General features: G+C 41.9%; 1 protein-coding gene across 8 annotated transcripts in view; it reads right to left on the reverse strand.

The window, feature by feature from the left end:
- Cd99l2 (CD99 antigen-like 2) overlaps positions 1-26626 on the reverse strand; it is a 72807-nt gene that overhangs the window by 5632 nt on the left and 40549 nt on the right. For 2 of the 8 annotated variants that reach the window (XM_011247540.2, XM_017318407.2), the window contains exons 2-9: positions 24920-24982; positions 24248-24316; positions 15383-15454; positions 14834-14920; positions 12443-12508; positions 9142-9232; positions 4620-4658; positions 3356-3475 (exon numbers count right to left, since the gene is read on the reverse strand). In XM_011247540.2, coding sequence (XP_011245842.1) covers positions 3356-3475; positions 4620-4658; positions 9142-9232; positions 12443-12508; positions 14834-14869 — 352 coding nt within the window. In that variant the 5' untranslated portion in view covers positions 14870-14920; positions 15383-15454; positions 24248-24316; positions 24920-24982. Of the gene's footprint in view, positions 1-3355; positions 3476-4619; positions 4659-9141; positions 9233-12442; positions 12509-14833; positions 14921-15194; positions 15455-24247; positions 24317-24919; positions 24983-26626 lie in introns of all 8 variants that reach the window. The other 6 variants (NM_001199349.1, XM_006527886.4, NM_138309.3 and 3 more) reach the window with 4 other exon arrangements.

The raw sequence follows: 26626 nt of genomic DNA on the forward strand, positions 1-26626 counted from the left end.
AATAGTTGTCTCTGATCAGCAAGCCAGCCTGACCGTGGAGATTACAAGCAAACACCCCTGCTTCTTATAAAGCTAGCCACCCACATGAACACCCTGGGGACCCTTCCTGATTGTGGATCAGCACAGGGCAAGTGGCAGTCACATTGCTGTACAGAATGGAAGTCCAGACAGGTGTGAGCTTGGTGTCTAGTCAGACAAGGAAACTGCAGACTAATCCAGACTGGAACGAGGTCAGCAGGGGGCGCTGTGGCAGCACAATGAAGTATGGCTGGGAGACGCCAGAGAGAAGGCTCCTTGAAAGGAGACACAGCGACCTGAACAATAAGAGGAGAGAGGAGCAAGGCAGAGAAGAAACAGCAATGGCTGTACCCTGAAGAAGGCAGAGCATATGGGAAAGGAAAATGACTCTGGAGAAGCCGAACGGCTAGGGCTTGGAATGCCATGCTCAGTTCAGGGCCTGTGACCTTGTGACCGACCAGGTTCAGGGAACATGGGGAAGTCCAGGTATTTTTAAACAGGTCCTCCTGGAGAAGGTGCAAAGTGTAAGAGAGACAGAGTCAGGGAGGTGAGTAAGGCCTACTAGTGGACAGAGAAGCATGCTTGTGACTCATGGAGAGCGGGCACTGCAGGGCTCCCAGACCTCTAGTGTGGAGGACAGACACGGATTAGGAGAGACAGTGAAGTCCAAGCTCCAAGCCCTGTATAAATGACTCAGCCTGCCTAGCCAGCTTGTTCAACTTGTGAGCTGTCATAACTGCCATGTCTAACAAAGCAAGTGGGCTGGATGAGGGCTGGAGCCAGACTCTCCCAGTCTCCCTCCTTCCTGAGACACTGTGACTCTAACTGAAGCTCTGCTAGGCTTCCCATCCTTATTGACACTCTGTCACCTCATTCATTTAATCTGTAAATGTTACCTTATTTAGGAGAAGGATCTTTGCTGTCACTATTAATTAAGGATCTCAAACTGACTACTCAGAATTTAAGTTGGAGACAGCATTAAAATAATGTAGTCGCACACCAAGGAACACCTGGATTTCCTGAAAGCCGGAAGATGGGCTCTCTGCAGGGAATGTGGTCCTACAGGCTCCTGTTTGTAAGACAAAGCCTGACATTATAGCTCAAGCTGGCTTGGAACCCACACTGTAGCACAAACTGCCACGGGCATCACACAGCAAACCTCTTGCCTCAGCCTTACTAATGCCAGGGTTACAGGTGTGTGCCAGCGTTCTGACTCAAAAGACAAATTTCAGTTGTTTGAAATCACAGCAGTCTCTGTCCTGGAAACCAGAGCCTTGGACAGCTGAACCGGGTAAGATGTTCACTAATGAAGCGTTCTGTTGTAGCCTGGTGGCCCCCATACTGAGGGACGGGGAGACTTTGGTCTGAAGGGTTCACGACCCTTTCATTATTAAGGCCCAAGTCTAGACTGACTTCCACATATGAAGAGCAAAAATGGGAAAACCATGGCACAAATGGCCCTGGGGTACTGCTTCCAGCCAAGCTAGCCTTTCAGCAATGTGAAGACAGAACCAGGCCTCTAGCTGTTCTGAAGGCATGCCCATCACTAAGAGCATCACTGCACAGGACACTGGCTGAAATTATCAAAAAGTATTTGCTAAATGGCATTAGTGACTTTGATCAGTCATACAGAGTAGTATGTTTCTCCTAGTTAATTTCCAACTTAACCATTTTAAGTTATCTCTTTATCTTTTTACAAGGCCATCTTGAGAACACTTAGCCAACCTTCTGCTTCCCCCTCTAGCCAGCAGGAAGCAGAGTTGTTCTCCCCAAATACCCTTAGAGCAGGACCATATTCCCTTCCCTGATAAGATTATATAAAGACTGTAGCCCCAAGAGTGGCCACCTGCCTGCTGGGGGAGAGGGCAGGAGAAGAGCTGCCAGGCATCTGGAACAGAAACTCCCCAATCTTCAAAGGCACCAAGAATGGGGCTGGAGAAGGTGGGAACTATAACTATCTTCTTATCTCCTTGTTCCAAACACAGCCCAGGAGAGTGACAGACAGAGTTATCTCCCAACACTATGTACAACCTGGGCCCTTTGACCAATGTGTCCAAAAGAGTCTCCCTCAAAATACTCTTCCAGGTCCAGGGTCATCCTTGGTCCAATGTAAGCCATCAGTGGGTGGGGCACCCATATTTTTCATCAATTAGAAAGTCTCTTTGCTTTATAGTTGAGGGGAGCAGGCAGAGGTAAGAAAATTCTAGACTTCATCCCCAATATTTCCTTGTTCCTAACAACCCTACCACCAAACTTGTGGACTATGTGCATGTGAGTATCCTTGAGGAAGAATGTTCTAGAAGAGCAAAAGGAAAAGGCAATAAGATGGTCAGATGAAGAAACAGTTGTAATGTTTACACTCATAGCACACTAGGATCCAGGTTAATTTTCTGGGAGTCTCAGGTCCAGGTGCCACAAAGAGCAGAGACTCATAACCAGGACATGAAGAAACAGAAGAAAATGGTCCTAGGCTTCCCAGAAAAATCAAAGAATCTGAGGAAGGTTACAAGAGGCCAAGTATGGCTGTGTCATGTCCTCTCCCTGGAAGGAAAACTTGTCAGCCCTGAACTAAAGCCATTCCACTTAAGCAATGCCATATTGGTGCTGTGCCACTAAAATCAACAGATTCATCCTCACAGGCTTGCTCCCACAATGTCTCAATAGGCTTCTTAGATTTACCCACAGGTGTCCCACTGGTGGCTACAGCTCACAAGAAAAGCCATCTGTTTTCTAGAATTCCAGCACATAGATGGCAGTAATGAAAAAATCACTCTATGACTTCTCTTTCATCACTACTCCTTAAAATAACTTATGAGTTCATACAGTTTAAATGATCTGACTGGTGGAGGAGCAGAGAACACCCACATACTGACATATCAAGAAATCAAGATCAGAAAGGGGCACTGCCAGAATCATAAGGAGCCCAAAGATGCTCACTGCCTTGTCAAAGAGACTCTGGGAGACCATAGTACTCTGGTTGGCAGTGAAGGGGGCTGGTGGCACTGGGCCTCTGAAGACCCAACATCCCCTTGGGTGAGGTCTGAGGCCTCCAGGATTTATCCGAATTCCTCCCATTCTAGGGAAATAAAACAGCACAGTGCTCATTGAGCTTTGTCCCAACAGAAGTATAGCCTCTTCTAGCTGAGATGCCTATAAAATCAGGAGCACATAGTATGACCCCATGTGCTCTTCCAGAACAGGATCATCTTTAGTTTGTCCTAAATTTGCCCCTAAGGATGTAAAAGTGTACCTGCTAGGAAACCTACTGGTGTTGAGTAGCCTGGGGAAGGGATGAGAACTTGCCTGAGCCCCTTCCCCTGCTCAGATGTGTACTTACGCTGAATGCTGAAGCAAAACTTCTTCTGCTGGTAGGAGATGTAGCTGGATACAGCTCCAATCAGGGCCATAGCAAGGGCACTGGCCACACCTGCAATGGTGCCAGTTTCTGTCGATATGCCTGGACATGGAAGAATGAATGGAACTGAAGAGACAAGGCCACCAACTCCAGGATTCTGCTGTTCTGTTAGCCCCAAGTTATGCTGGCTTAGATGTCTATAACCATCAAGTCCATGTGGAAGAGCTATGCCATAGATACCCAAAGCATCATAATGACATGGGCCACCTATCCCACAGCTGAGATCTTCATGATACTTCCACTCAATGGCTACTCCTCTCTGCTATTTGCCTCATGATATTATTGATAACTATGGTGGTTTGGATGTGAATGATTCTCTCCCCCCCCCCAAAAAAAAAGCTTGGGAGTTGAATACTGCCCCTTATGCAGCAGTAGAGACCAGTAGAGCCTTTAAGAAGTAATTGGATCATGAGGTCTCTACCCTAAACAAGGGGTGGGATTGCAGTGGAATGGATTTCAGGGATTGTTATATAAGCAATATTTATTTCTAGGAACCGCTGAGGTGAGCAGGCTTTGCAGCCTCAGTGTTGGCCACGATGACCCACCTCTCCACAGGCACAAAGGCAGCAGGGTCAAGTAACCATGCGCTGGAACTTCCAAACTCAAGAGCAACCTGTACTGCCCGGTTTTGTGTGTCAACTTGACACAGGCTGGAGTTATCACAGAGAAAGGAGCTTCAGTTGAGGAAATGCCTCCATGAGATCCAGCTGTAAGGCATCTTCTCAATTAGTGATCAAGGGGGAAAGGCCCCTTGTGGCGGGAGGGGGGGACCATCTCTGGTAGTCTTGGGTTCTATAAGAGAGCAGGCTGAGCAAGCCAGGAGAGGCAAGCCAGTAAAGAACATCCCTCCATAGCGTCTGCATCAGCTCCTGCTTTCTGACCTGCTTGAGTTCCAGTCCTGACTACCTTTAGTGATGAACAGCAGTATGGAAATGTAAGCCGAATAAACCCTTTCCTCCCAAACTTGCTTCTTGGTCATGATGTTTGTGCAGGAATAGAAACCCTGACTAAGACACAACCTAAGTTTTATCTTCTTTTAAATTCTATAGCTTTAGTACTTTATGGTGACAGAAAGATTACCAATAGAAACATTTTGGGAAGGGCAGGAAGAGCAGCTCTAAGACCAGGGGGGCCAGCATTATTTTTCTTGTTATTCCAACAGAAACTTTGGACCACAGATACCCACCAGATCCAGGGTCATCGTTGCTGCCATAACCACCACCGCCTGGAGAAAGGACAAAAGCACTTAATGTCTGCTATGACCCCTATGGCCCCTATGACCCCTATGACCCCTATGACCTCTATGACCCCTATGACCCCAGGAGCAGCAGGCGTGGACTCCCAGAAAGCCTATTGAAATGGTTACTTCCATACAATGAACCCTTGTCACACACAATATTCTCTAGGCTCTGGCTTCAGGTTTAGTTCTTCCTATCACTAGGGGCAGTTGTGCTTCGGGTGGGAGCCAAGGCTCTCATCTGAGAGATGAGCAAAAAGGAGTTAAATCTGACTGCAAATTACACCAAGCACTTCCTACACATCTATACCAAACAAGAGGTGGAGCATAGACAAATGCAAACATGCAAAACCATATCTAATATTTTCACACTTAAAAAGTTCTTAACCATCATAGCAAAACCAGTTAATGCTAACAAAGGTTGGGGAGATGGATGCAGGAAAGACATTAGCCCTGCCTATAAGGGTCATAGGAGAGAGATCATTGTGACAGAATGTTTTATCCAATTATGGTGATACACTATCATCACATGGCAAAACTACAGGGTTAACACAAACACACACACACACACACACACACACACACACACACACACACACAAACTTCTCCAGAGCAGCCACCCCTCAACCCATTCCCCAATTCCTGGAGAGAAATTTCATGAGAAACAGCGAGGCCTACCCCAACATGCTAACTGGTCCTGAGTTTATCGCTTTTATACCGTCCTTTTTCCTGGTATCTAACACTCACTGGCAGAATTGGTTGGACGGGGCTCTCTTAGGAGAGACTCATCTAGAATGTGGGAAGACACGAGCACTAATGTGCCCTTCCCCTGAGGGAAGCAAAGAGTCAAGGTTTTGAAGTATAGAAATATTCCCCTGTAGTGAGGACAGTGTGGGGATGAGCAAGTGGGATGTGAGAACTCAGTCCTTTTCATCATTTTTGCTATGAGCTTAAAACTACCCCCCCAAAATCATCTATTTTTGAAGAGTCTTCAGAGAGAAAATGAGGTCTGTTATGTTACTATGTGGAACAGAATCTTCCAATTAAGCATTTTATAAAAACCTCTAATTTAGTATTTACTAAAAGAGGAGTTTAAGAGAACTGGGTACTCTTTCAGAGGACCTAAATTCAATTTTCAGCACCCACCCACAAGTTGGTTTGCAATCATGTCACTCCAGTTCCAGGGGATCCAACATCTCTTCTAGCTTCCTGGGCACCAGGCATACAAGTGGTCCATGGACATACAGACAAACAAAATACCCAAACACATAGATAATTAAACAATTAAATAAAAATATAAAAAGAACAGCAGCAGTTTTGGTTTGGTTTGGTTTTGAGGCAGGGGATGTAGCAGAGGCCCACCTGAAACTCAAACTCTTCCTGCGTCAGCCTCTAGAGTGAGAGACTTACAAGCATGTACTGCCTTGCCACACCTAGCTGAGCACCAGCATTTAGCACTGACATTTCAGCAGTAAGTTGTGACCAGTACTAGCCTGTCACCAATCCCCTCTGCTTTTCTGGGAGTGGTCACTGATAAGGGTAAAGCTAAGTATCTACACAGGCACCCTTTGTGCATGTGTTCAAGTCACTAGCTTTCTGAAGTTTAGACTTAGTAATTCAATTTTTCTTCCTTTCATCTTAAGATAGAGTATGGAGAGCCAGCCAAATCAGTGAGCTGCAGGCTCAGTGAGAGACCCTGTCTCAAAAACACATCATAGAAAGTGACAGAGAAAAACACTTAACATTCACATTTAGCTTCCACGTATGTGCATAATATATGCACATGTACATGTGTGTGTGTGCTTGAACTCGAGCACACACACACACACACACACACACACACACACACACACACTACTCAGCTTAAATCCTTTTGTCCACCCAGTCATATGAACCTGAACCAAAGTGAGCTACATGGGTCTATCATTGCAATTACTCAGAACAAAATCACGACCTTCATCCTTCTTTAGCTTCTAATCTCCACTCATTTTTCTCTCAGTATTGACTGAACCAGGCTATTCTACAAAATGCAGTGTCCAAAAGTGGATATCAGGACAAGTGACAGAATCAACTTGTATTAAACAATTCAATACAGTCCATGAACCTGAATTTCCATTAAAAATGAAATGGATAAAATCATATGCCCATAAGACATTTCAGGACAGTATTTATAGTATCTTAGGGGCAGTGGGTGGATTTTAAATATGACTATAGAGGCAGAAATGCACAGTAGAAAAAGATTCTATCTAAAGTAAGAGCTTCAATAGTAAAAGCAAGAGTGCAAGAGCGAGCAAGTGAGGGAGAGAACAAGAGAGCCAGAGAAAGAGACAGACACTGAATTCTGTCAAAGAACATTATGTAGCAACGCAATGAATTGGATGTGGTAGCACACACATAAAGTCCTGCCCAGAGTGGGCTAAAATAGAAGAGTTGTGAGTTTCAGACCAGCCTTAGCTACATGATGAGACAGTCTCAAAAACAAAACCAAAGAGTGAGATGGGGAGAAAATGGGGAGAGCCAGTATAGCCATGACATCAAAGTTCTGCTGGGTACAATGTGCACCTAGTAAAGAGCCAGAAGCCAGCATGGGCTACAGCATAAGGTCCTGCCTCAAAACAAACAACCAAGAGACAAAGGTGGAAGGTAACTCACGAGATACTGGCAAATACTTATCTGAGAAAGGGCTAACTTAATCAGCAGATAAATGCAAATGAAGTCAGAATGCCAACGCCTCCCCACACCTTAGGAGGGGGAGGAAAGGAAAAGAAGGGAAGAGTCTAACAAGAATGTGGAGAAACTAGAACCCTCACCTATTGCTAGCGGGGATATGAAATAGCCCAGCCTCTGTGGAAAAGCTTGGTAGCTCCTGAAAACATGAAACATAAAGTTATGGTATGTACTAACAATATTACTTCTAGATCACTATGGTTTGGATGTATTCCTCAGAATTCACATGTGCAGGAAACTTGATCCTTGGAGTCCTGTGTCAATGATATTTGAAAGTGAGGCCTTTGGGAGATAATTATTATTAAATGAGGTCATGGGGATGGACCTCTCAGACTGACCTCTGGGGTTTTATCAGAAGAGGAAGAGAGACACAAGCCAGCATGTTTGCTCTGTCTTACAACTGATCCTCCCTACCACGTCTTGACCCAGCACAGAGGCCCTAGCAGATGCTGAGCAGATGCCAATGCCCAGACGTACTCAAGACAGTTAAAAACTATGCCTGTGGAAACTCTTCTATGTACTTGTATACAGATGTTCATAGCAACATACTTCATTCATTATGATCTTTGGTCCAGTGGTCCATCAACTGGCAAATAACTAAGTAAAATGTTTGGTAATATATGGAAAAGGATTCGCCAATATAAAATAAATTGTTCAAAACAAGAAGGATAAACTGGGTCAAGGACATGAACATGAGATCACAATATATATTGACTTTCTAAAAACACACACATTCAAGGAAATGAAAATATGACCAGGACAAATGCCTTGTTCTGATTGAATTCGCCAAGATGACAAAACTATAATGCTCGCTGGACTGAGGTATCGGGAAAACTGGATACCTGCTTACTCCCTAGCAGGGGAAATGGAGGCTGGTGCCACCTCAATGGGAAATCACTTGGTAATGACACTTAGAGTCACATTTTTAAAGATGTATGCATCTTGTGGCTCAGCAATTTTAGTGCTAGGAATTGATCTGACAGAAACAACTGTGGCTTTTCATATTTGGCCTGATGGTTTTCAAAACACTAGGTATAGTTGACAAGCTAGAGGAACCACCAAACAAAATCAGAGACAGGATAAAACAAGTGTCACTGTTATATTTAAAAATAATCTACATAACAGAGAAAATAATCTAAATATTATTGAATAGACATTGGTTTTTAAAAGGGTAGCATATGCGGGTATGGGAACACATACATACATGTAAATCTAGCATACAGCCAAGCTTCCTGTGAGGCTCAGGCAAGAGGCCGGCCCTGAGTTTGAGGACAGCCTACACTTTCCTTCTATGGTATATATTAAACTGTAATTGATTTCAGAATACACACCTATTCACACACTACCTAAGTTTTAGGGACCTTGGCTGCAATTACAGTGACTGTCATTGCTATAGAGAGTACCACTACAATGATAGTAAGCACTGCTGTAGCAGGCCCCATAATTATAGAGACCTTGTAGCTATAGCAACCACCTTTACTTGGATGGACCCTGTAGAATAAAAGGAATTACTTCAGTAAGGAAGTTGTGCTCAGTGGATTGAATAAATCTTGTCCCCATGGAAACTTGTGGTGAAAGTTAATTGCCACTGTGGCAGTGGAACGCTTTTGTCCTGGGATTGGGTTAGTTGCCACAAGAACAGGCTGTTACAAAGAGAGCCTGCCCTTGTGTTTTGTCTTACTGGTCTGTGCCCATTTGCCCTTTTGCTCTTCTGCTATGTTAGGATGCAATGTAAGGTCCTCACCAGATGTAGCCACCAATCTCCGTCTTCCAGCTCCCAGAACTGTGAGGTAAATAAACTTCTTTCCTTCATTAATTACTCTGCCTTGGACATACTATTATAGTGAAAGAGAATGGGTTAAGACATTATGAATAAGCTCTGTTGTCAACAGAGGTGTCAGACAACAATGCACAAATAGACGTCAGCCTTGAGTCCTACGGAGCCACTTACCGGGAGAGACAGGGACACAAGGCATGTGTTTGCCCTTCTCTGACGGCAGCCCAGCTCGTGGCTCACAGTGAGTGCCTGACGCATCCGGTTGTCAAGGACACAGAGAATCATGGAACAGTAGAGTGATTATCTCTACAACTGTTGGGGAGGTATTCAAGTGCTTAAGGACACGGTGAGTGTCCCAGACTTCCAGCAAGACACAGCAAGAGCTTTTAAATATTTTAAAATGTGCTTTTATTGTCTCAAAAATGTAGCAAGAAAAGTATATATATTTTAAAGTCAATAAATAAAGCTATGCATGGCGGTGCCACCCTTGAACCTGGAAGGCTAAGGCAAGAAGCTCGTGACATCCAGGCAAGCAAGGGCTATAAAATAAAACCCTTCTAAGAAGAAAATAATAAACAAAAAGGGGGAGAGATATTGCTGCAAATGACTTACAATTACTAAATAAAGCCAAACAGAAAAACGATGTCAAAACATAATATTTGGGCTAACAAACAGGGAATGTATTCTTGCTGTTGCAAAAACTCTCACAGCCATGTTCGTCCCTTTCCTACCACAAAAGTTAGACTAGTCTGTAGCTAACATGCTGTTATCTATATGAAAATACCCAATGGTATACATTAAGAATAGCTCAGCAAAACCCCCTATGTTCATTCTGCACTCCCTGATGTGTTGGAGGGACTGTGGGTGTCTGATGTGTCTCTACACTATGGAACAGTAAGACCATCTGGCATGTGTTTCCCCATGTTAAAGCCAGAAATATTATGGAAACAACTCCAAAGAAACCTCTTTGGATGTTATTTCATCCGTACTAGAAAAAGAATGGGGCCATTGGAAAAATGGTAACAGTCTGAGTCTAGGAAGGCCAAGGAAAGGGGAAGAATGGAGGGCTTGCAAGCTACTCACTTCAAGAGATGCTAGAGGACTCAGTTACAAACTCATTTTGAGCCAGACACAGTCTGTCAAAAATGTTGTCTTGAGGAAAAAAATACACAATGGATAATGTATTATTTCAGAAATCCACTCCAGAACAACTGAAGCTATGTCATAAAGACTTGAGTTGGAGAAGTGCGATAATTGAGTTTCTAATTTATGGAAATGTGATGCTCCCCCTTCGCTCCCCATCATGAGCTTGTTTTGGTAGAAGGGACAGTGTCTGTGAATCTCACCCATGTTCCTGTTTCACCCTTTGATCTTCTTTCCTGACACCTATGGTGATGGAGGGAATAACCGAAGCCAACAATTGATTATTCTTTACAAGACAAGCTCCAATATGAGCCTAATTAAAGAATTTCCTAACACTTCCTCCTTGCTAAAACAAGTACATTTAATGAAGAAAAGCCCCTGGCCTGTCATTCAGGCTTTCGTTCCTGTGTATGCTTACAGACATAACTACTGCCCTCCTCTCCCCATCTGGAAATACCAATTGTCACCCAGGAGTAATTGGCTCATTTGCTGGGTTTGCCCTTTAAATGCTCCATGTTCTCCTGACACCTGGAAGTTTCATTTAGAGGCTTTTAGGGCTTTTTCCTAGAGATGACACCATCTGGAAAGGTGTTTCTGGGGACAAATGTGACTAAGGTACATTTTAAGTAACAGAGAACACTGTTCCTATATGAAAGGCACAGTGCTTGCAAGAATGAAGCAAATGCCAGACTTCAGCCAGGACTTGGGAAGAGGAGTCTTGACACACTCACAACTTGAATTCTTCAAACCCTGCTGCAATTTTTTCCATCACAACAAGGAATAATAAACAAAGGGTTTCAAACACCACAACTTATCATTCCAACATCTTGTTAGAGGTCACACTTGTAGTATGTTCCAACAGGAACTTGTTTTGCCACACCACACGACTCAGGCTTCTCACCCCATGCTTAAGATCCAACTGACAAATCTATCTATGGGGGACTACAAACGTGGCTTAGGAAGGACATGACTATTCAGAGGCAGCATGCAGACGAGACTTTACAAGAATCTCTCCCTGGTTGTGGTAATGGCTATTGAAATCTACACATGTGGTACTCACACACACACACACATACACACAGTAGTTCATGTAAAATGAGATTTGACACAATTTCTATAATGCCAATCGGTAACTTTATTGTAGAGATATAACTTCATATTTAGGACCACCTACTCTGGTTCTGCAATAGAGCCTCCCAGGGAGGAACTGGATGAAGAACACATAGGAGTTTTCCTGGACCATTTTAAAACTCTTACCAGTACTAGCTTATTTTTTTAATACAAAGGTCTTTTCCGGTTTTGGTTGCTTGGTTGCTTTTGTTTTGTGTTTTGTTTTGTCAGTCAGACTAGATCAGAACTTCGAGAGAGTCTGATCCCATGGTTTAGTTTTCTTACACATTTAGACACAGTCAAACTTCAGGGAAGGCTACATTGAAATTCTGTTGCAAATTCTGTGATCTTTACAGTAAGAATGAACTCTATTGGCTGATAAGCAGTGCTCAGGGCTAGGGCCTAGTGGGGAAGGATGTGGGATTTGTTTGTTTGTTTGTTTGTTTTGTCTTTTTAAATTGAAAATAGATTCTTCTTTCATACAACACCTCCCAAGGACAGTTTCCACTGCCTCTAGTCTACCAGGAGGGAAGCATGAATTTTCCTGGGAAGGGGAAATAGAATGCAAAGATATTTTGTAAAAATCTGATTTGCTAGGGGCTTCTTTAAAATGTTTGCCATGTTTGCTTAACATGGCAACCCTCACACTGCATAGAAAAATGGCTCTCCAAGCATTTGTATCAAGGGCTGTCTCCTTGATACTATGATGCTCCATGTGACTGTCCTACTACAGGCCACTGTCCTTGCTGCTGCCTTATAAGGTGCACCCAGGTTGTGGGGATACTAGCTCATGAAGTACCTTGGTTTAAAGAACAACAGGGCAAATGGACAGCTTCTCCAGGATGGCTTACAAATGGGCTCCCACCCACAGGAATGAGAGCCCTCTCCACCTTACAAGTGCAAATGACTAAGCCTGATTTTCCAGAGGCTAAGAATGGCATGTTTTACCTGAAGGCCAAATGGTCAACATTTTAAGGAGAATTTGGTCTGTTATCAGACAAAGCAATACTCCTACCTTTATTCTTGTCAGGTTTGTATCCCCCACCTTCCACGATGTCTTCAAGATCCTTGTCTGACCAACCTATGAAAGAAACCCCATACATTTCACTGGCAAAAAAAAATCTTTGCAGCAAATACTTGGATTAGTAAATGTTGTCCATGACATGTGGGTATTCTTCATGGTACCGGGATTCTGGTTCAGTGGTACAGCAGATAGAAGGCCCTGAGAACCAGGCCTTGTGCCCAAACTAAGGAGGGATTCGGGAAGAAGGAAGAGGAAGGGGAGGAGGAGGAGCAGGAAGATGAAAAAGGATGATGGTAGTAGGCAAAAATTCCAACTAGCCCCTCAGATTGCTCACTGCCAGCGTATGTGTTCTGCCGAACCTCCAATCACCTTGAGTGTGTGTGTGGTCCCAGAGAGAATGAATATGATCCTAGTGATTAAGCTCAAAGTGATTTTTGTCAAAGTAATTAAGGACCTCAATCAGCCAAGTGAACTCTTTCGAAGCTAGTTTAGGGCATGCCTAAGCTCAGACACTAGACGTTAAAGTCTCTTTTCTTTCTCTCGCTTCTCTTAAAAGAGCCACTCACTGCCTCTATAGCTGAAGAGAAAGATACTCTATCAACAACCACATGACCTTGTTTTGAAGAGAATCTAAGCTCAGATGAGACTCCATCCGAGTACCTTGATTGCAGCGGAGACTCTGACCCTATAGAAAACTCAGCTTCTTAAGTGAACGAAGGAAATCTTAACACATTTATATAAAAATAAATCTCCTCAACTTTCACATGATTTGTGAATCATAGATAATCAATACAAGAAGCAGAATCACCATTAAATAGTTCAACTATTAAGTACACATCTTTCTGAACATCCTAATGCTTTGTGTGCAAAATGTGCTTAAAGCCTTTCCACTGTATTCCAAAGTACTGAGGGTGATTTGCAAAGTCCCTTGGGTCACTGGACCTTTTCTTAGTTGGCTTTATCAGCTTTGTGTCATGAAACCACTTTTGTCAGGCAGAATGAATGCTGTACCGACTTGATTATTTGGGAAGCATTTCTTACAACTGAATGAAATGAGTCCATCAGTTGAGGACAGCCACCTATAGCACTTGTCAACAAGATTTCTACTGAAGCCTTTATAAGCTACCATGACTCTAATAGTATCCGACTAAATACTTTTGCCAGTAGTATTGATGGTGTTAGCAGCGAATTAGATTTTGTTTTTTTTTTTTTTTATTATAGTGTGTGGCATTACACTGACGTTTGATAAACCTTAAGCAAACACGGTTTTCCAAACAACTAACGTGCAATGTTACAAAACAACAAATAGGCACAAGTCCATTGAATGGGTACTGTAGTTCAAATCTGAAATGACCCTCATGCATTGGGACACTTGAGCCCTGTTTTTTGGAAATATGTCACTGGAAGCTGACATTTGAGCTCCGCTAGCCCACTTGCTGTCTCTGTGTCGTTGCTTCCTGGTGTGGCTACAATGTGAACAGCTGAGTCAGATTGGGGCCCCATCACTTCGGAAACGATAGGCTGGATGGATCCTTCCTCTTCCCGTTGCTTGCCAGTCATGTGCTCAGGGCAACCAGAAAAGGAATTAAAGGGGAACTGAGTAAGGTAAGGTTACTAAACATTTGTTAAAATGTATTTTTCATTCATGTTTGGGTTTTTTTGTTTTTTAATATGTTTTAATTAATTAATTTTTTACACTCCATATTTTATCCTCCCCGTCTCCACCCTCCAACTCTTCCATATCCCATCCTCCTCCCCACCCCCTTGTCTCCACGTGATGTAGCCCACCCCCCATGACACCTGTTTGTTTTAAAACCCTTTTAAATGTAATGGCATTTAAGTGTGTGTGTGTGTGTGTGTGTGTGTGTGTGTGTGCAGGAATGCATATGCCACAATACACATGTGTAGGTCAGAGGACAGCTTTCAAGCTACATATCTCAATATGAAAATCCAGGTATCTCCTAGGAAGATTGACATTCTAGAAATTTCTAAGAAATGTAAAATAATGCCACTCTCTCACTAAACTGTTTTTATCTTGCCACAAAAATTTCTCATACAATGTGCTATTTATATTAATATTATTATTTAGTATTAATCATTTTACACTAATAATACTGAATTTTTAAAAAAATATATACAGATGTTAAACTCGGATGGATATGATCCACATAGACAAAAGTTATTGAAATTCCCAATAATTTGGAGAATCCCAAGATCAAAATATATCAGTATTACTATTGTAGGGCTCTCCTACAGCTTGAAGTGGCCTGGATCTACAGTACTCTAGATGGCTCAGAATTCTATTACAGGTAATAGGACAGACCCTACCAGGAACTGTAGCACTGGCCTGTGATATCAAGCATCCAAGCATCTAGAACTTACCTCCTGCTTCTCCTGCACTTGGCTTTTTGGGACCATCTAGATCATTTCGATCATCCAAGGCATCTTCCAAGTCAAACCCATCTAGTTCTGGGGACCACAGAGCAAAAGAAACAATCACCATTGTGCTGGCTAGTTTTTATGTCAACTCAAGCTAATGTCATCTAAAAGGACGGGACCCTGTTTGAGAAAATGCTTCCATAAGCTCAGGCTGTCAGGCATTTTCTCAATTATCAACCATTGGGGAAGGACCCAGCCTATTGTAGGTGGTGCCATCCCTAGGCTGGTGGTCTTGGGTTCTATAAGGAATCAAGCTGAGCAAAACAGTAATCAGTTCCTTCATGGCCTCTGCAAGAGTTCCTACCTTCAGATTCCTACTTTGTTGGAGTTTCTGTCCTGATTCCCCACAGTGATGAACAGTGATGTGGAAGCATCAGCCAAATAAGACCTTTCTCTCCCAATTGCGCGTGGTTTGTAATGAGCACAGTAGGATATCCACAAGCTGATACAGAAAATCTTCCCTTCCTTTTCTACTCAGAGAGCTTGTCTTACCCATAGGATTTGATGGTGCTCTAGTTGTTCCTGGCCTTCTAGTTGTAGTAGTGGCAACATGGTCCCATCTCTCTAAAAGTGGGAGGGAAAACAACAAGAGTCATATGCTTAATAAAATGTATATCTACATCATAGTTTAAGGAAATCACACCATGAATAGACTACTGTTAGTACTTAAAACTCCTATATAACCTCATAACTATTTGGGAACGATGGCAAGGAGATAGAAAAGGTTAAGTGAAGGAGATTCCAATCGTTCTCCTTTATAGGTTGGGGACTGAGAGACAAATGTAGCCCCACATCTCACCACTTTACCAGAGCTAAACCATGAGCCCAGATCTGCTGCCCACATTGAGCATGGAATTCCGAGCTTAAGCATGATCCCCAAGACCTTTGACCTATACTTTCCTCCATTATTAATCCAAGAACTGGACAGCAAATAAAAATGCCCAGAGGTGAATAAGCTGGCATTTTCTGTAATGAACAGAGAATTGTCTTATAAGCTAGCATTTTATGTGATGTACAGAGAATTGGCTAACAAACTGAAAGAAGTTAAAACATACACACACATGCACAGAGAGATACATACACACACACACTCACATACACACACAGACACACACAGGCACACACACACACACACATAACCACAGAAATATACAGAGAGAGAGAAAGAGAGACCCAGACATACACACAGACACACATACTTTTTGAAAATGGTCTTTGACTAAAACAAGTTTCCTCTAGAAGTATGAATTGCCATTGGATTAGTTACATGGCACTCATGAGTTCCTTCTTTAAACTTTAGGATCTGCCATAATTGTTCCTACTTCTGAAGACATTCAAAGGGAAAGGTAATGACAACGCTAAAGCCACAACACAAGAAGAAAATACCATGAGCACACATGCAAAGAAGCAAATTTGACCATCATGCTATACCATATATAAAACCAACTAAAAGTGGATCAAAGATCTAAAGAGCTAATTTTTTAACACTCAGCACAAAACATTTTGGAAAATATTTATGATATTATATTTGTAGATAATTTCCTGGATATGAAAGTACAAGCATCAAAAGAAATAAATGGATATGAGCCAGAGACCTGGCTCAGTGGTTAAGCAATGGCTGCTTAGATCCATGTTCAATTCCCAGCACTCACATGGCCACTCACAACTATCTGTTAACTCCAGTCCCATGAGATCTGACCCCCTCTTCTGTCCTCCTTAGGGCACCAGGCATTCACAAGGCACACAGAATTAAAAAGCAAACAAACAAACAAACAAAAAAAGGATGTAGGAGAGAGGAGGGAAACTAGTGTGTGTGTGTGTGTGTGTGTGTGTGTGTGTGAGAGAGAGAGAGAGAGAGAGAGGGGGGGGGAGAGAGGGAGAGAGGGAGAGAGAGAGAGAGGGAGAGAGGGAGAGAGGGAGAGAGAGAGATATGGCACAATGAATGAAGGGCAAGGCTTGGGGTTTCAATTGCCAAAGAGGAGGGGCACAGTGAGGGTTATTCAGACCATGGGAAATATGACACTTTAGCTAGATAAGATCTGAAAATAAATCAATACACAGGCTAAAGAAAAAAAATCATATAATTAGGCAACTGGTATGAAAAGATCTTGGAGTTGGTGGTGATGTACACCTTTAATCCCAGCGTTCTGAGAAGCAGGGGCAGGAGGATCTCTGAATTTGAAGACTGCCTGGTCCACAGAGTGAGTTCTAGGATAACCAAGAGAAAACTGTGCCCCAAAAAACAAAAACAAAAACAAAACAAACAAACAAACAAACAAAAACCACAAAGACAAAAAAAAAAGAAAAAAGGAAAGAAACAAACAACAAGGTTTTCCGAACAACTAACGTGCAATGTTACAAAACAACAAGTGGGCACAAGTCCATTGAATGGGTGTTGTAGTTCAAATCTGAAATGACCCTATAGGCTCATGCATTGGGACACTTGAGCCCTGCTTTTTGGAAATATGTCACTGGAAGCTGACATTGAGCTTCGCTAGCCCACTTCCTGTCTCTGTCTCGGTGCTTCCTGAGTGTGGATACAATGTGAGCAGCTGAGTCATGTCTAGGATAAAGGACAACTACTGCAGTTTCAAGACTGTCCTCTAGAAAGCACTTGTCAGTCTCGTTGGCTAAGGACTGGATTTTCTTTCTGTATGATCAGGAGCAAAGTGATCTCATTGCCACCACTCAAATTTCACAGAGTGCAGTAAGTTCTATTTTGTGAGTGCTGGATTTTGGGTGCCGTATGGTCATCACTATTACATGTTGATGCTATTGGGCTCACTTCAGCAGTGTCTCGGAAAGCAAAGTATTTAACACAGAGGTGCAGGAAATTATTATGTTCAGGTATGTTCAGGTAAAGTAAACCAAGGTTGAAAGGTATAAAACAAAGAGGATCCAAATAAACACACACACACACATACATACACTGGAAAATGCACCAGAGTGACAACATCAGCTCCCACGCTGCTCTCTATGTTCAATGCAAGCCTATAGAAGTCCCACTGATTGCTTCTTTCCAGAAATAGTCAAATTTGATGTAAAATTTTGGGGGGAAGGCAGAACCTTAGATTAGCTTTTTAAAACCTTAAAAAGAATAAAGTGGGATGAATCACTCTATCTAATATTAAGGCTCATTTTATAGTTAACATTTGTCAAAGATGTGGCAGATAGATAGATGCAGGCAACAGAACAGAATGAAGAGCTCAAAAGACCTCAGATCTGCTCAAGTGATTTTTTATACATATGCAAAGAAACTCAAAAAAGGAACAAATCTTTTCAGAAAAGGTACTAGAATAATTAGACTTCTGAAATGAAAACCAATGGGTTTCATTTTATATAAAATTAACTGCAAATGGATAAATTATATTTGCTTAAATATTAAACCATAAAATGTTCAGAAGGAAGTGTTTCAGAATTGAATGCTTGGTAAAAGGTTCACACATTTGACAACAGAAACGTGGCCCATAAGAGGAAAAGCTGTTAAGAAGCTAGAAAGGCCGGGCCACCTAGTGTGGGCCAGCACTCAGGAAGCTGAGGTGGGGAGGACCTTGCATTTGAGAGTCAGCTGGGACTACTTGCCAAGATAGTAAGACTCGGTCTCAAAAGACAGAGGAAGAGGAAGAAGTGGCACAGGACTAGGAGGATGTGGAGAAAGGAGGAAAGACAAAGAATTCTATACAAGAAAATCAACAGGAAGCTTTAATGGATTTAAGGTTCCAGTGGGCTGGAGGCAAAGCTCAGAGGTAAGCATACATTTACACAGAGGTCCTAGGTTATTCCACAGAACCAAAGGGGAAAGACAAGGCCGAAGAGCGCAAAGGAAGGAAACCTGGAGTTGGCTTTTTGAAAAAGTAAACAAGATGGAAAACCTTTATTTCTGCTCTAATGACTCAAAATTATAAATGGGACAGGAGACACTGCAACGAATACTAAATAAATACAAAGAATCATAAGAAACTACAGTGGACAACAGGTTCCAACAAATCAGACAAGCTAGAAGAAATGGATAGACTTCTAGCAGCACACAAACTATTAAGATGATTATGAAAAGTCAAAATATAAATGGATGAATAAAATTAGAATAATCAAAGACCTCCCAACAGAGAAATATCCAGGTAACAGAAGGCTATAAAAATGAATTATTTGAAGAATTCAAAGAAAACTTAAAGCTAATCCTTCTCAAAATCTTGCAGATTCGAAGAGGAGGAGATCATTCCAAATTCACTTCATGAGAACAGCATGACCCTCATGTGAGGCAGACCAGAATGCCACAAACAAGCAAAAGTACATGGACAGCGGCGAGCAACCATCAAGGAAACGTTGGCAACAGAACTCAACAGCACAGTTCAAAGACTGAACACTATGACCAAAACTGGATTTATGCCTGGGACACAGGATTGCTCAACATAAAGTAAATCATTAAACATTAAAAGTATGAAGCATAAAAATCATGTGATACTCTCAGTAGGTATAGAAAGAGAGATTGACAAAATGTAACATCTTTTGATGAAAATTCTCCACATATTAGCCATAGAAGCTGTGGTGGTTAACCTGAGTTGTTGACTCAATGTGCTCTAGAGCCACCTGAGAGACAGGCCTCTGGCGATGTGGTAGGAGACTATCTTGACTAGGTTAACTGTGTTGAAAAGAACCACCCACGGTAGATGGCATGGCTCTTTGGGAGGAGAGCCTAGCCTGTACACAAGGAACAGAGTGAGCTGACCACGCACCGTCATCACTCCAACTGGGCAAAAATAACTGCCTTAAGTGGCTTTTGTCCTGATATTTCCTTACAGCAACTAGAAAAGTAACTAAGATGACAATAGTGTAACTCAACTGAATGACGACCACATAGGATTAGGGAACAGGGAACATCATAGTCAAGGGAGAAACACTGAAAGCTTTTCTTCTAGCCTAAAGAACAAGACAGTCATGCCCACTCTACCAAGTCTATTCAACGAAGTACCAGCAGTACTAGCAAGAACACGAAAAGGATGCTGAAAACTGTCTGTAGGTGACAGAACTGTATGCATAGAAGACCTATAAGAGCCAAGTGTGGTGGTACACACTTATAATCCCAGAATTTGACAGGCAGACTCATGATAACAAGTTTTAAATCAGTCTGAGCTACAAAAAGATACACAAAAACAGACAAACTGAAAAAGGAAAACACTGGCATGTCCATGGTTTTGAAGATGGAAGAAGCCAAAGAATGTAGATGGCAAAACGGGAGAAAACACTCCCTCACAGAGCCCCAAAAGGAATGCAGCCTTGCTTACTGTAGCCTATCCTGCTCATTCTGCATTTTTTTATCTTAATGATTATAAGATGGATCTCTGTTGTTTAAGCAGCAAAGGTTGTGGTCATTCCTCCCTATCGGGACCAAAAGGAAGCTCACAGAACCTCTGATTTCAATTTATACCTTGACATCAACTGATATCTAGACTGCTGCTTTGTAGGAGACACTGAGCCAAGAATGAAGCTAAATTGGACCTATGATAGTAAATCCTGATGGTCAACTTCATTGGATAAAGAAGTATATGGGAAATCAGTAAATCATATTGTCAGGTGTGTCTGTGAGGTATCTCTGAGGACCATTAACTAAGAGGGAAAGACCCTAAATGGTAACAGACCCTAAATATATTAACCACCATATAAGCTGGGAGAGCCACATAAAATAAAATGAGAGAAAGGAGAGAACCCGCTATTATTACAAGTATGTTCTCTATCTGTTCCACTAGGATGGACAGAAATTTCTGATTCATCCTTCTTTAAGCTCACCATAGCACAGGACATTTATATAACCTTCTTGAAATGACATTTTACAAATGGGAAACAGATTAGCGGGATTAGGGAAGGAATGGAGAAAGGTAGCTAGACCTAAGGTGGGCTGCTGTGGCTGTACAAGCGGATCATGGCGTGCTTATGGTGATGGCACTATTCAGTATCTGACTAGAATGGCAGATGCACAAACTGCCAAATGCTATTTTCATGTACAAATAAAATTGCAAAATGGACAGACTGCATCTATGTGCCAAGATAGTACAAGAAGTTATCTGTGGGAACCTGGGTGAAGAGAACATGGGACTTAATCTATGATGAGCTACAAATGAAAATACAATATTGTCAGATATGATTGTACATGCCTTAACATCAGTACCAAGGAGGCAGAGGGAGAAGGAAGGCAAATTGGAGGCCAGCTTGGCTACATGGCAAGACTATGAAAAAATGAAATAAAAAAATTTCCCCATACCAAAGCCAAACCAAAATAAGATTTCAACTTTAAAACACAGGATAAAGATACATTTGAGACCCATCACAGGGAAATGTAAAAGAAAAGTGAATATTACTTTAAACTGTTAAATATATTTAAGGTAGTGTGGTTAGCAGCACTGGAAAATTATTACAAAGTAGAAATATTTTTAGTCAAGTATGGCCTGGTTGTTGCACACACCTTTAATGCCAGCATTTAGAAAGTATAGGCAGCCGGATCTCTGTGAATTCAAAGCTATCCTGGTCTACAATGGCATGTTCGACATCAGTTGGGGCTACACAGTGGGACCCTGTCTCAGACTAAGTGAACAAAACAAAAATTCTCTCTGACATAGAAGTGTGTTTGAATGGTTTAGCGAACACCCTAAACACGGAGACTGATAAACTCTTAGCAGCTTGAGGCACTTCTCTCTGCAGATAGTTCTCCTTCAATTACAGAGAGTAAGACTGCTATCTAAAGGTTTAATTTAAATAACAACTGTTATGCCAACTTGAATATCTGTCAGACATTTCCTTGCAAATGAACAGAATTTCCTATTACCTGAACACAAACCCTGATAGGATCTGAGTTTTTCAAAATTGTTTTAGTTTATGTATACAAGTGATTCGCCTGCAAGCGAATCTGTGCTACCCTTTCCTGACTATGAAGTTAGATCTGCTGGAACTGTAGCCAGCTGTGCGCTGCCATGCAAGCGCCCACAGACCCAGGTCATCCTCTGAAAGAGCAGATGGTGCTTTTCACGACTGGATCATCCCTCCAGTCTCCCTGATCATATCTGCTTCCAATAACAAAACTTGGAATTTAAATTAAAATATAGGATTTTCAAAAACCTTTCTGGTGACTGTGATATGAGCAGCTTTTCAACATCTAGCTAATTTTTAAAAGTATTATTTTATTCATCATTTATTTGTTTATTTGTTTTTGGACAAGCGATCCTGTTATTATAACCTTGGCTACCCTGGAACTTGCAATATAGGCAGGATTAGCCTCAAACTTTAGGTATTCTTCTTGCCTCTGCCTCCACAGTGCTAGGATTATAGGTGTATGTCACCTCATATGGCTTGCTAAAGGCTTTTTTCAATAAGATAGGTGGCAATAGCAATTGGTGTGATTCTGTAATACAATATAGTGAAATATGGGCATTGTGCATTTGTCAGGGTACCAGAGTTTCCAAGTAACCAGTGCACAGTGCTAGCAAACCATGGATGATCCATTCAAAGAATAGAAGAGTCCAATGGGGCTCAATGGGGCTGAACAAGGAGGGTTCACAGATATGCTTCATGCTCCACACTGCATTATTTTGGGAGAAACAACCACTGGTCAGGCTTTGGTGTCCTGTCTGAAAAGAATGTCTCACCTGATCTCAAAGGCACATTAACTGAAACAGATGCAAAAACCCACAATCAAACATTAGATGGAGCTCAGGGAGTCTTATGGAAGTGTTGGGGGAAGAATTAAGGGACCAAAAGAGGACATGGACTCCAAATGAAGGCCAACAAAGTCAACTAATCTGGACCCTTGGGGCTCTCAGAGTCTGAACCATCAACCAGGGAGCATACACAAGCTGGTCCTAGGCCCCCTGCACATATGTAGCAGATGTGCAGCTTGGTCATGTGAGTCCCCAAACAACTGGAGTAGGGGCTGTCCCTAAAGCTGTTGCCTGCCTATGAATCCTGTTCCCCTGGCTGGGATGCCTTGTCTGGCCTCAGTGGAAGAGGATACGTGTAGCCCTGCAGAGGCTTGATGTGCCAGGGGTAGAGGCAGATCCCCTCGAGGGGGCCCCACCCTCTCAGAGAAGAAAGGGAGAAGAGATAGAGGGAGGGACTTTATGAGGAGGGCAGGAAAACTGGAAGCAATTGGGATACAGAGTGAATAAGTGAGTGAATAAGTTAATGAATGAAAGAATAAATAAATAAATATTTTTTTAAAAGTGCATTAAGTTCCTTTTCCTTTTTCTATTGTATATATCTACACGAGGATGGATTTTCTTCACATATTGCATTGGACCTCAGGATAACAGCTCAGTACAGATGCAGATATAAGAATACAGGTGGAGCAGGGTGTGGTGGTGCACACCTTTAATCCCAGCACTCAGGAGGCAGAGGCAGACGGATTTCTGAGTTCAAGGCCAGCCTGGTCTACAGAGTGAGTTCCAGGACAGCCAGGGCTACACAGAGAAACCCTGTCTCAAAAAAAAAAAAAAAAAAAAAAAGAATCCAGGTGGAGCCTGGTGTGGTGATACACATCTTTAATCCCAGCACAGAGGAAGGAGGAGGGGGTCAGAGGCAGGTAGATAGATTTCTGTGATTTTTGAGGCCAGTCTGGTCTATCTAGTAAACTGTGGTTTATATAGTGAGTCCCAGGTCATCCTGGGCTACATAGTAATAGCCTGTCTCACAGCACCACACACACAAAGAATCCAGGTGTATTCTTTTCAATCCAGACATTACAGAAAATTGTAAAATAATATCACTCATCATTCTAAATTGTGTTTTCATCTTATAAGCACAGTTATTTCTCATAAAAATCTGCCACATATGTTGATGCATATGGCTTGTTATTTTCTTTAGATTAATAACAGTTTTTCAGTTTTAAGTTCTCAGATGAGAAATATTTATAGATGTGACCCACATAAACAAATTCTCTCGAGATCTTCAAAAACTTAGAGCATTTAGAGAAAATGTTTGAGCATCTTTGTTAAAGAGTTCTCCTGTGGCCTGAGGTTGTCCTACTCTGCTAGATTAGAAATGGCTCGTGTATATACTGTAGTTATGCCACTGGGGAGCTATGGGGATAGCCTGTGGCTTCAGTCAGGTCCAGCCCACCCATTCTGCCTCCTGTACCTGGTTTCTGGCAGCCATCGTCATCATCCAAAGCAATAGGGAAGAAAAATAGGATTCTGTTGAATTAAATCTAACATTCAGATGGATGCCTTTGCTGGCTTTTCATATGTGCAGCTAAAAACTCTACATGGCTCCTTCTGATACTGTCCTAGATGGAGTTGCAATGAGTCCTTCCTCACTTCCCTTCTCAGATGCGTCTTGCCTTCCTCACGTCCCATTTCAGGCAAGCCTTGTTACCTGCTGGATTTGCTGGGGCTCTGGTTGTTACTGGCCTCCTAGTCGTGGTGCTGAAGTGGTCCCATCTCTCTGTAAGGAGAAGGGAGGACAAGGGGGGGAAGATTGTAAAATATCAGCTAGTTGGTTTGCAGAGTCACATCATGAGAATAGCCTTGGTATCAGTCCCTGAGGCCATTGTAGATCACACTGAAGAATGATAAAATGACATGAGTTCTGAAACTAGGAATGCAGATTAGTGGCCAAGAGTCACTGATGCTCTAGCACAGAATCCAAATCAAAGCCAGCCTGGTTGGCACAGAGAAAGAATTTCAGGACAGCCAGGGCTAAATCAAGAGAACCTGTCTCAAAACAGAAAAAAAAACCAAAACAAACAAACAAACAAACAAAAAAAAAACCACGAGAGAAATGAAACAGGTCAAAGTTCTCTTTTTGTACAGTAGGGAAGAGGCTAAGGCATATGCGTTCTCTCATGAGTTCGATATACAATAAATGAAAAAGGAAGATAACACACATATGACTAGATGACACAAGCCTTGCACAAGTAAGCGAAGACAAACAGGTGGATGAGATACAGCTGTATTATGTATGTCTGTTTCTCTGAAGGCAGGATTGTGACTGTGGTCTGTGCTGGACCACTAGTGCTTGCTTTGTGGACTTGTTCGCTTGACTCACGCTTTACTGAGGAAGTTTCTTTCAGTGCATCCTCCAGATTAAAACCATCTGTGTCTCCATATCCTACAAAGAAGAAGACAATTTTAAGTTTAGGTGGTTTTAAAAATAAACAGTAACATTGTAATATTTTTCTTGGCCCTTACTATTATAATCCCTGGCTCTAAGAACTAAACCCAGGACCTAGAATGCACTGGACAAGTGTTCAACCACTAAGGTAGATGCTAAAATATAATTTTTAAAAATCGTTTTTAAAGAGTTACTTATTTACTTTATGTATATGAGTACATTGTAGCTGTCCTCAGACACACCATAAGAGGGCATCAGATCCCATTAAAGATGGTTGTGAGCCACCATGTGGTTGCTGGGAATTGAACTCAGGACCTCTGGAAGAGCAGACAGTATTCTTAACAGCTGAGCCATCTCTCCAGCCCCTACAATATACTCTTGATATGGTTTTTGTCATTTAAAAATAAGGAGATGGGAATGCAAATGGAAAACAATAATCAAAAGTAATTATTCTTATACCAGGAAAAAAATAGGCCAGAAGTCAAACACTCCAACATGATAGAAGAAGCAGATCATTACATAATTCAAAAGGGCTACTTCATCAACAAGTCAAAATGTGTGTGATATATATGATGTCTCCATCATCAGGCACCCAAAAAGATATGGCAATAATTAACAGATATGAACAAAGAATGTAACACAGTAATAGGAAACTTCCATCATCAAATGGATGATCTAAACATAGCAAGAAAACAGTGGGTTTTACAAGTATTTACAGACCATTCTTTGCAAATGCACACACAGGGAATATCACAGATCATGTGTTAATGCTCAAAGCACATCCCAGCAGTGATTACAGAAGACTAGGATCATATCAAGTCTCTTTTCTGACTACAACAGCATGAAACTAAAACTGAGTGGTAAGAGATAGCTCACAAACATGTACAAATTAAACAACACTCTTCTCAACAATCAGTAAGTCAACACAAAATATTAAGAGGGAAACCAAACAGTATCCTGAGACAAGGGCAAATGGAAGCATGATATATTCAAACTGAAAGCAGTCCTGGCAGGAAAGCCTGCATCACAACAGCCCTCGTGTTGCACCTCAGAAAGCTAGAAAATAGAACAAAGGAAAAGCCAAGTTTAGCAAAACATTTTTTAAAAAAAAAATTAAGGTCAGAATGGAAATAAAATAGAAACTAGAAAATTAGGCTGGCTGCAAAGACAGCTCTGTGGATGAAGTGCCTGTTGTGTGAGTGTAAGAACACAAGTGTGCATCCCCCGCCACCCTAGGAAAAGTAGCACTTGGTGGCATGAGCTTCTAATACCAGCCCTGGAGACATAGGCATAAGAATCCCTGAAGCTCTGACTGGTTGAATCACTGGGATTCAGAGTCTGCTCATGTAGTCCAGGCTGGCTTCAAATTCCCTATGTATAGGAGTCTGGCCTTAAATACCTGAGGCTTCTTTTATTTACAGTAAAAAAATCAAAATGAAAGAAAACCCAAACAAACTCAGAAATAAAAAAGGAGACAATGCAGCTGCTATCACAGAAATATGAATGATCTTAAAAGCCTGCTATGAACATTTATTTGTCAAAAAAGTGGGTAATCTAAAGGAATGATTGAGATGTATTGGGGTGTGTGTGTGTGTGTGTGTGTTTGTTTTGGGGTGTATGTGTGTTTGTGCATGGCATGCA

This window comes from Mus musculus, chromosome X (assembly GCF_000001635.26).
Source record: "Mus musculus strain C57BL/6J chromosome X, GRCm38.p6 C57BL/6J".
Lineage (NCBI taxonomy): Eukaryota > Metazoa > Chordata > Mammalia > Rodentia > Muridae > Mus > Mus musculus.